Consider the following 10,935-nt stretch of genomic DNA (forward strand, 5'->3'; position numbering starts at 1 on the left):
AGCCTCAACTTCCTGGGTTCAAGCAGTCCTCCCACCTCGACTTCCCCAAGTTTTGGGATTACAGGTGTGAGCCACTGCACCCTCCCGTGCTCAGCTTCTGTGACACCAATCTCCTTGATGTCTGGGGACCTACCATTTCTTTTGTGCTCCCTCTAGTCTTTCAATGTTGGTGTTTTTCAGGGTCCCCATCTTTGGCCCACTGCTTTTTCTCACTCTATTCTCCCTCTCTCTTTCAAATACTCTTGAGTTTCAACTACCACCTACAAGTGACTCCTAAATGAGTCACGACCTAGACCTCTCTCCCAAGCTTCAGATCAATTATGGTTAACTGCCAACCCTTCCTAGGAGAAACTGCCTCACACATTGTCCCTACCGAAAGAAGTGAGACCCAGACTATCCTTGTACCAGCAGGGTATTTTGTATTTTATAATTACCACCATTCCTACAGCTGATTCAACACAGGTTAGCGCCTGACTTGAAGGCCACCAATTCACAACATAGTCTGTAATGAAAAGCTCTGCCCAACTAAGAATCATAGCAATTAGCCAGGCCAATCTGTTAAGTCTCTCAGGAATTTGACATAGGAAGGAAAGGATAAGCCAGTCAGTAGGGAAAAAGAAATAAAACAACCAGAAACTAGTGATTGGAGCTGAGTCATTTTAATAGAATAGAATTAAGTCATGACTGTTAAGACCAGTTAGAGTCCCCTTAACTCCAAAAGACCTGTTCCTGTTCTTTCTGTAAGGCTTGTTTCTTTGGCTTCTTCTGGTTTCCGAGAAGTCAGATCACAGGGCTGAGATTCCCATCTTTACTTATCTCCAACTATACTGTAATACAGTCTCCTTCACAATCATTATTTTATTCATGGTTCACTGCAAGAGCCTAACAGCTAAAGACCCAAACATCATCCTAACAGAGTTGGAAACCCAAACATTTTCTTTGATTTCTCTCACCATCATTCCTCATATCCTCTCAGTATTACTTCTAAATATCTCACAAATATATCTGCCTTTCTCTGTCCTTACCACTGACCCAGCTGAGGTCAATTCTAACATGGTCTACTGCAATAGTCTTCTAAATGAATTTACTATTCCCACTCTTGTAACCTCTTGAATCTATCTTCCAATCAGCTGCATAATCTGACAAAAATGAAGATATGAGCCAGTCACTTCCCATTTAAAATCCTTTGATGATTCTCCATCTCCTACAGAATAAGATCTAAACTCAACAAAATATTCCATAGGGCTCCTAACTGGGCCAGGTACAGTGGCTCCTGCCTGTAATCCTAGCACTTTGGGAGGCTAAGGCAGGCAGATGGCTTGAGCTCAGGAATTCGACACCAGCCTGGGCAACATGGCAAAACCCCCTTCTCTACAAAAAAATACAAAAAATTAGCTGGGAATGGTGGCACGTGCCTGTAGTTGCAGCTATTCAGGATGCTGAGGTGGGAGGATCACTTGAGCCCAGGAGGCAGAGGTTGCAGTGAGCCTAGATCGCACCACTGCATTCTAGCCTGGACAATGGAGTCAGACTCTGCCTCAAAAGAGAGAGAGAAAAAAAAAAAAGCCTCCTAATTGATCTTTTCCCAGATGCTCCTTGTCACATACTCTAAATGCCAACCCAAAATTGCTTGTAAAACCAGACACATAAAGTAATTCTCTATGTTTTTGCTTTTCCTTCATTTGCAACACCTAGCCCCTCCCTTTCTCCTATATCCTACTCATCTTTTAAGACTGACCACTAGCCTCGACTCCTCCAAGAAGCTATCCCGGATACCTACACTTCCTTCATTCTTTCCAATGTCAGCCTGGGTTAGACGCTCCTATTTTCCACAGTACTCCCTATAATATTTCCCTTACTACTCTATTTTATGTCCTCTGAGCTCTCTGAATTCAATGACAGTATCTTCTCCACCTCTGAGTGTCCAGAACCTAGCACAAAGTAAACATTCACTAAAAGCTTATTAAATAAATGAAGAAATGAACAGTGAAAAACACATATAAATTGTCTAGTCTAGCAGAATATATATCATTAGGCTGGGTGCAGTGGTTCACGCCTATAATCCCAGCACTTTGAGAAGCCAAGGCAGGCAGATCACTTGAGGTCAGGAGTTCCAGACCAGCCTGGCCAACATGGCAAAACCCCATCGCTACTAAATATACAAAAATTAGCCAGGCGTGGTGGCAGGCGCTTGTAATCCCGGCTACTTGGGAGGCTGAGGCTGGAAAGTCACTTGAATCCAGGAGATGGAGGTTGCAGTGAGCTGACATACTGCCACCACTGCACTTCGGCCTGGGCGACAGAGCAAGATTCTGTCTCAAAAAAAAACAAAAAACAAAAAAAAGAATATACATTATTATTGTCTACTGTTCTGCATGATTATTAGATTTACTTGATTCTTGCAGTTACCAACTGGCATTTTTAAACCTAATTTCCCAAAATCTTGGCAAGTAATTCTTCAATTCCTTCATTTTAAGGAACATTTTTAGGCCGGGTGCGGTGGCTCACGCCTGTAATCCCAGCACTTTGGGAGGCCAAGGCGCGCAGATCACAAGGTCAGGAAATCAAGACCATCCTGACTAACTCGGTGAAACCCCGTCTCTATTAAAAATACAAAAGAAATTAGCCAGGCGTGGTGGCAGGCGCCTGTAGTCCCAGCTACTGGGGAGGCTGAAGCAGGAGAATGGTCTGAACCCAGGAGGCGGAGCTTGCAGTGAGCGGAGATCGCGCCACTGCCCTGCAGCCTGGGCCTGGGCGACAGAGCAAGACTCCGTCTCAAAAAAAAAAAAAGAAACATTTTTATATCACCCCCATAATGCTTAACAGACATTTGCACTTGTAAGCAAGCATGTTGAAAAATCTGTTCAAACTTAAAAAGTGCAAGAAATTAGATAAGCAATTATATTTAGGAAGTGTTCAAGGGCTAATGACTGGGGGTACAGGTGGGAAAGACAGACTAAGTATAACAAAAGTTCAACCTATCACGCCTGTAATCCCAGCACTTTGGGAGGCTGAGGCGAGTGGATCACTAGGTCAGCAGATAAGAGACCACCTTGGCTAACACGGTGAAACCCTATCTCTACTAAAAGTACAAAAAATTAGCCGGGCGTCGCGGCGGGCACCTGTAGTCCCAGCTACTTGGAAGGCTGAGGCAGGAAAATGGCGTGAACGCGGGAGGCGGAGCTTGCAGTGAGCCGAGATCGCGCCACTGCACTGCAGCCTGGGCAACACAGCAAGACTCGGTCTCAAAAAACAACAAAAAAGTTCAACCTATTTGGTTATTGTTCATAACATTTCAATTAAAAAGTGAAATTCTGGCTGGGCACTGTGGCTCACGCCTGTAATCCCAGCACTTTGGGAGGGCGAGGCGGGCAGATCACGAGGTCAAGAGATCGAGACCACCCTGGCCAACATGTTGAAACCTCCCCTCTACTAAAAATACAAAAATTAGCCAGGCGTGGTGGCGCACGCCTGTATTCTGAGCTATTCAGGAGGCTGAGGCAGAAGAATTGCTTGAACCCGGGAGGCGGAGGTTGCAGTGAGCCAAGATGGCGCCACTGTACTCCAGCCTGACAGCAGAGCGAGACTCCATCTTAAAAAAAAAAAAAAAGGACAATTCAGGCCAGGCGCAGTGGCTCATGCCTGTAATCCCGGCACTTTGGGAGGCCGAGGCGGGCGGATCATCTGAGGTCAGGAGTTCAAGACCAGCCTGGCCAACATGGTGAAACCCCGTCTCTACTAGAAATCAGGAATTAGCCGGACGTGGTGCTAAGCGCCTGTAATCCCAGCTACTCAGGAGGCTGAGGCAGAAGAACTGCATGAACCCAGGAGAGGCTGCAATGAGTAGAGATTGTACCACCGCACTCCAGCCTGGACGATAGAGCAAGACTCTGTCTCAAAAAAAAAAAAAAAAAAAAATGCAATTCACTATTTATTTACTTATTTTTTTTTAAGATAGGGTCTCACTCTGTCACCCAGGCCATCATAGCTCACTGAAGTTTCAACCTCCTGGGCTCAACCAATCCTCCTCCCTCAGCCTCCTAAGTGGCTGGGATTTCAAGTGTGTGCCACTTAGCCTGGTTAATTTTTAGGGGTAGAGACGGGGTCCCACTATGTTGCCCGGGCTGGTCTAGAACTCTTGGGCTCAAGTGATCCTTCTACTTTGGCCTCCCAAAGTGCTGGGATTACAGGTGTAAGCCACCACACCCACTGAAATTGACTATTTCATTGCTTCCTATAATTCCCAACTTTGACTTACCTTGGATTTCTTCTAAACTGTTCTAAATTAGTAAAATCAAGGTGCCTGGACTTTTCTGAAGCACTGTGTTCCAGTTACCTTTTTCCCCCAGAGTAAGTATTTTCAATCTCAACTATTCTTTAAAAGTTCTAAATGTGATCACAGGATTTTATCTACTTGAGATAATTAAGTCTCATATGAACTTAAAGAGGCAATACTATGGGACTGTGAAAAGAACACTAAATCTGGAGTTAGTGAAAATTTTCAATCCTGATTTACTCATGACTGGGAAGATCTAACCTCCAGGTTCTACCACTCTCTAAAATTTAAAATGAAAATTCCAGGATCTTGTCCAGATCCACTAGTGTGTGTATATATAAAGCACTCTATAAAATATCCAAATAGTGGTAATAACTAGAAAAATATAAAAATGCAATCTGTTGTTGAAACATTTAAACTAAATCCATTGTCATATTTATTAAAATTATTTTCCCGTTATCATTATAACTAAGTCTAAACTTGTCACATTTGTACTTATTCAATACTGACAACAATTTCAAAAACAAGAGGGGCTATCCCTGGGTTTTTCAATAGTTGTTGTGTGACTGCTAAGCAAAAGGCCTTTAAAAAAATTTAACATATACTATACATACCCTGTTGTTCCTCTGCAATCCAATCAACCTTATCTGCATGTCTAGTATTATCTAACATTAATCTCTTCAAATCATTTAAGGAACAATACTGCTTCCAAAAGCAGTAATTTCAATTTAGAAGAACATCTTAAAAACAGAATACAGGCTGGACACAGTGGCTCAGGCTTGTAATTCCAGTACTTTGGGATGCCAAGGTGGGAGGATCACTGGAGCCCAGACATTGAACACTAGCCTAGGCAACACAGTAAGACCCCATCTCCACACACACACACAAAAATTACAACTTAGCCCAGCATAGTGACAGGAGCCTGTGGTCCCAGCTACTTGGGAGATGGAGGCAGGGGGATCCCTTGAGCCTAGGAGGTCTAGACTGCAGTGAGCCATGATCGCACCACTGCACTCCATCAAGGCAACAAAGTTGAAATCCTATCACACACACACACACACAAAAACACCAGAACAACAACAAAAAACCAGAATACCTTTGGAGCAAAAGAAAGCAAAATACTTCTATTTCAAAGATAAGGAAAATTCTCGTCACTCTGGAAAATAATTAAAATCATTCTTTTGAAATTCTGTAATACGTGAATATATGAATAGTAGTTTTTACTGTTAAAAGTGTCTTATAATACTTAGGTAAAACCAATGCAGCACAATGATAGGTTAAATAAAAATTCACTCTTCTTATTCTGTGACTTTAAAGTATTATCCACTCTCTATGATACTTCTCCTTTGCTACTGCTACTGCTACTGGGACACAGTTGCCCACCACAATCGGCGTGGTCCTCTCAGAAAACACGCAGAAAATCAACAGTAACAACGGAAAACTCACACACACACACACACACACACACACACAGTCTACAGTAACAAGACAAGAGGAAGAGGCAGTAGAAAGGGAAAAAGACTTTCTGACAAGGGGTAAGAGAGAGACAAAGGGAAGATAGAAGAGAGGGAAAGTAAAAGGATAACAACAAAATCTGTTCTTCCAGAAATAATGATTTATGTTTATAAAACAGTTATGTTCCCAGAAAGTGAATCTTAGTATTACACAACAGAAAGTAATAAAGAGGCCAAGAATAAAAACAACTGAGACAGCAGTGTCAGAAATATTCCAAACTCCAACTAATTTCATATAAACGTGTATTTTTCTCTGACCTAATCATCAATTTTATGTAAAAGACTAAAACTAATCAAGACACCTTACAGTACTAAATAAACAGTAATCACGAATCTTAGACATCACGGAAATTCAGAGCTGGAAATTTCCCTACCAATCGTCCAGCTCAACTTACACACCACTCAGAGGAAGAAACTGAGGCTCAGTCTTGTAAAATATCTACAACCACAAACGACTGCAGAACTCAGGAAATCTAGAATTCTTTGTTCATCTACACTGGCTCTGACTTTATGAGCAAATTATTTACTGTCAACCATAAATTTAAAATTATAAAATTCTGTCACATCTAACAATAGCTTTCTGGCAGCCAGATCAGAAATAAACACCTCATAACAGCACCGTTCACACAAATTACAACATAAAAGTAGAAATACTTCACAAGGAAATTAACAAAAGGTCCTAACTTGAGAAAAAACAAAGATTTGATATTGTGAATGAAACGTTCAGACGTTTAGATTAAGGAGGATAACACTTGGAAGTACTTCTTTGGATGTATGGCGAGAATAAAAAGAATGTTCAACAAGGCCTATTTTTGTGCGTGATTCTTTGCAGCCAAATCATTTGGTAGACTTCTATTGCCATTCGCCTTTCTGATTAAATAGTAACTTACTTATCAAGCTTCTTCTCAAATTTCAGTCCCGTATAAGTTAAGAATTTAACCACAAGGTTGTTTATCTCCTCTACATACATGTCACTAGGATCTGAGTAGACCCCTTTACAGCCAATCAAAGTGAGGCTGCCGTGAATGTAAAAGCTTCTGCTTTAGGTTTGGGGCCTAAAACCCTGGATTTGTTTCCAGACAGACTGATACGTTAGGTTGATTTTTTTTTTCTTCCACACAAGTAAACTTGATACATGCTATTAAATTGGGCTACATTTCAATAGTTCCCACAGCAATTCATAATTTTATATACAACTGATTTGCTTCCAGCTTTGTTTTAACCTAGGAGAGGTAGGTGAGGGAGGAAAGGGGCAAGCACAAGCCTAAGGTTGTTGTTTTTAACTGCAAATGTAAAACATAAGCCAATTTTCTTCAAAATGCTAAGCTGCATTTTGTTCCATCTTCGTTTTCAACAAGACTTCATGTAATATCAACACCTAAGGACCTGTATAGGGCACTTCCAATCGGGAGGGGTAGGTTTCTGCTCTCCTAAGAAAAAGGGTGTTCCTGGGGTTGCCTTTCTCTTACCCTCCCGGTTGCTTTTACTAAAATATATTGATGGCAAACTTGGGCCCCTTGTCCTTTTGTCCCCCTAGACAATCTCTGGCCTAATTTTGATTACTCCTCCCCCTGTGTATCCCTGCTCTCTCTTAATTAGATATCATACCTCAGAATCGTGCCTCTCTTCCCCCCTTGTAAGAGGAGAACGGCTGACCCACCACCTGGAGAACAATGTAACCCAACTCCGAGTCCATGGATTCCTCTACCCAAGCCCCAAGATTTATCTCCCAGGGAAATCAGAAAGCCAGTTCTGTCCTGTCATCCCGGATTCCCTCAAGGTGTCCTGCTCCCGGTCTAGGATTACCAGCTCCTTTCTACCCTGGGGCATTCTACTCACCTTCCTTTTCCAAGAATCTCGCCCCTCACCCTCGGACCCTTCACCGCGACCCCCGCGCCCACCCGGAGCAGCACAACAGGCGGCGAGTGGCCTCCGAGGGCAGAGCCCGCGAGGGCGGGGGTCGGGGGCGGGTCGAGAGCGGCGCAGCGGCGGCCGGCCACGTCGGGTCAGTGCCCCACTCCCACCGCAGGACACACGCCCAGTACCTTTGTAGTGCACCCGCAGGTTGTTCTGAGAGAGGCCGATGTAGCTGAACTTGTCCTTCGGGCTCCAGGACCGAGGCAGCGGCGTCTCTTGTTCGTCCACGGCCGGGTAGAGGCGCTTCAGCCGCCGCTGCAACTCCTTCTCCTGCTCGTTCAGGGCCGAGTCCCCGTGAGGGAAGGGGGCCGCGGCGCTGCTGCCCGCCACCAGAGCTGGGGTCGGGGCTCCTCCGGCCGGGCCGGGGCCCGCTGCAAGGCCCGGGGGAGCGGGCGGCCCGCTGGCGGGGGCGGCCGCTGAGGCAGGGGGAGGCGGGGGCGGCGGCGGGGGCGGCGGGGCCGCGGTGGCCGGGGGCGGCGGCGGCGGAGGATGGAGGAGCAGGGCGGCCGCCGCGGCCCCTAAGCCTTCGCCGCCCGCACCGCCGCCGGGCGAGCCGGCCGGAGAGGAGCCGGCGCTGACGGCCGGGGGCGCCGGCAGGACGACTCCGGAGACTGGGGCCAAGGCCGCCGGCGGTGGCGGCGACAGCTGCTGCTGCTGTTGCTGCTGCGGCGGCGGCGGCTGCCCGGACATCCCGGCCGCGACTCAGCCTGCGGCCACCTCCACCTCTTCTCTCCTTCCTCCTCTGCTTCCCGGGGGCGCTGTCGCTGCGGCCGCCGGCACCAGGCGCCCAGTCCGCCCGCCCCGGAAGCAGGCGGCGGGCCGCGCGCCCAGGGAGACCGCGGCGGTTGAGGAGCTCGGAGACGCGGGAGTGGGCGGCGGGCCCGGGAGGCCGGGAGAGAACGTTGGCCGGAGCGCGGGCGCGCGGCCCGGGTACGAGGCGCCGAGGGCGGGGGCGACGCGGGAGCGCGGGAGGGGAAGGCGCGCTGGCGGCCGCCGCGGCCGCTGCTCTCGCGGCTGTTTCCCGGCGGGCGGGCCGGGCCGGCGCGAGACGCTGCGCGCGGGCGGCGCTAGGCGAGGGGGCGGGACGGAGGCGCGAGAGAGGCGCGAGCGGGGCGAGCGGCGCGAGCGGGGCGGGCCGCGGGGCTCCCGGCTGTGCGCCGCGAGGCGTCCTCCCGGGCCCGCCAGTCGCTCGTGGGCAGGATCGCTGGGCTCCCGGCGCCACAGGTCCCTTCGGAGGTGTCCGCCTCCTCTCCCTTGGCGGCCGCCGTCGCCCCCCTCGCCGGCGAATCCCCTCCCACTTGACTTCTTTTTGTTGTCGTCGCCCCACCTCCCCACCGCAGGGCTCCTCCGAGCCGAGGCGCCGCTTCTCGTCCAGGCGAGAGTAATCGAGCCCCGCTGGGGCCGCCGCGAGCCCAGGCCCCGGGGCGCTCTAGGACCCGTCGGCCCGGGGCGTGCGGAGCGGCTCAGGCTCCCCGCGCAGTGCTGCTAGCTCTCGCCTCAGTCCCGTTCCCGTTTGCCGCCTCCCTCCTAAGAGGAACGCATTGCCTTTGGTACTTCACAGTGTTTAATTCCGTAGCATTGACCATATGGGCAGTAGAAACCACTTCTGAAGGCAGTCTCCCACTTACAATAGTGACTATTTCATTAATTAATTTTACGAGGACTCACAGTGAACTTAACAGTGGTAGAAGGTGTCATTAATAAAGACCGGCATATCTTCAAAAAGCAGGAGCAGGCACTGTATGAATACAAGATTATAGTGTGTGTTTAGGAAGGGCTTCTAGAGACGTCAGAACATTTTATAGACTCGTTAATTTTCATAACAGGGTTCTTAGGTAACAGAAAATTATGCCCATTTTTAAAACAAGGAAATATTTACTGAGATCAGCAGAGTCAAAAATAGGACTTCCTACTTTGCAATTCCCAATAGAATGCTTCGTCGACTAATTTGGCACAACTTGCCAAGTGTTGCTCTCTGACCCATCATAACATTACTACTTTGTTTTCACCACTTCCCTTTGTTTAGCTTATCCCTCCCTAGCTGGCAAAATCGGGCTTTGCATGTGTAGATTATATGATGTAAATTCTGATATTTTGTTTGCTTCCAAAGATATGATGGTAATCATTTGGTCAAATAAATGTTTTGCCGAAGAGAAAATTATTTCGTTTTGAAGAAGGTAGGCCAAAGGTGATTTAATTTAAGGCCAAGATTATCTGGCCAGAACAAATAACAGAGTCATTCGGCCTAATTTCTCCCTCAGTTACCCAGACAACTAGATGTTCTGTTGTACTTTATTATTATTATTATTATTGTTTTGTCGCCCAGGCTGGAGTGCAGTTGTGTGGTCTCAGCTCACTACAACCTCCGCCTCCCGGGTTCAAGCGATTCTCCTGCCTCAGCCTCCCAAGTAGCTGGGACTACAGGCATGTGCTCACACCCAGCTAATTTTTGTACTTGTAGTGGAGACGGGGTTTCACCATGTTGGCCAGGCTGGTCTCGAACTCCCGACCTCAAGTGATCTACCCGCCTCAGCCTCCCAGAGTGCTGGGATTACAGGCGTGAGCCACCATGCCTGGCCTCTGTTGTACTTTGATAGAAATATCCATTAATTTTAACCTGTTGTTTGATGACTTTTTTTAAACCACTGCACTTTAAATCACATGATGTCACTGTATTTACAGTGTTCTAACACTTTCATTTATATTACAGTAACAATGAGTTCAATGTAAGCCAAGCTCTATTTAAATGTACGATAGCCATGTTAGAATAAATGGGCTCCAGACCTCATTAAACTTTCTTGAAACACTTTTGAAGATGTACTTTTTTTCTGTCAGCACACTTAGGAACTATCTAGAACTTTCCGTATCTTAGGAACAGCTGAAGGAATAGAATTGTCTAACATTTTGTTGGAAGCATTTTATAAGGGGGACTGGTGGTTCTCCATCAAGAAATTAATGATTTCAGTTGTGGGGGAGGATGCTGTGAAATGGGTACTTTCTCATATAGAAGGAGATAGAGAACATTGATAACGTCCTTTCGGAAAGCTACATACTTGGTTATATTTATAAGGAGACATAAAGGAGTTCATACCTTTTGACTTATCTATCAAAAAGCCAAACAACACAATCTAAATATGAAAATACTTTAGGCTGAAAAATGTTCAACAAGAAGTATTAATGGTAGATTAAATGTAGAAGCAAATCAAATGCCCAACCGGAAGAGACTAG

At 46.9% G+C, this 10,935-nt stretch overlaps 1 protein-coding gene across 2 annotated transcripts in view; it reads right to left on the minus strand.

Moving 5' to 3' along the window:
• The window catches only part of RANBP9 (RAN binding protein 9), a 90,247-nt gene extending 81,520 nt beyond the window's left edge, over nt 1-8,727 (minus strand). The window contains exon 1 of one of the 2 annotated variants that reach the window (XR_010157901.1): nt 7,836-8,533. Coding sequence is in view for 1 of the 2 variants with exons in the window: in XM_518246.7 (XP_518246.4) it covers nt 7,836-8,397 (562 nt within the window). In the remaining variant the exon portion in view is untranslated. Of the gene's footprint in view, nt 1-7,835 lie in introns of both variants that reach the window. The other variant, XM_518246.7, reaches the window with a different exon arrangement.
• Nucleotides 8,728-10,935: the final 2,208 nt, after the last annotated feature.

Source organism: Pan troglodytes, chromosome 5 (genome assembly GCF_028858775.2).
Source record: "Pan troglodytes isolate AG18354 chromosome 5, NHGRI_mPanTro3-v2.0_pri, whole genome shotgun sequence".
Lineage (NCBI taxonomy): Eukaryota > Metazoa > Chordata > Mammalia > Primates > Hominidae > Pan > Pan troglodytes.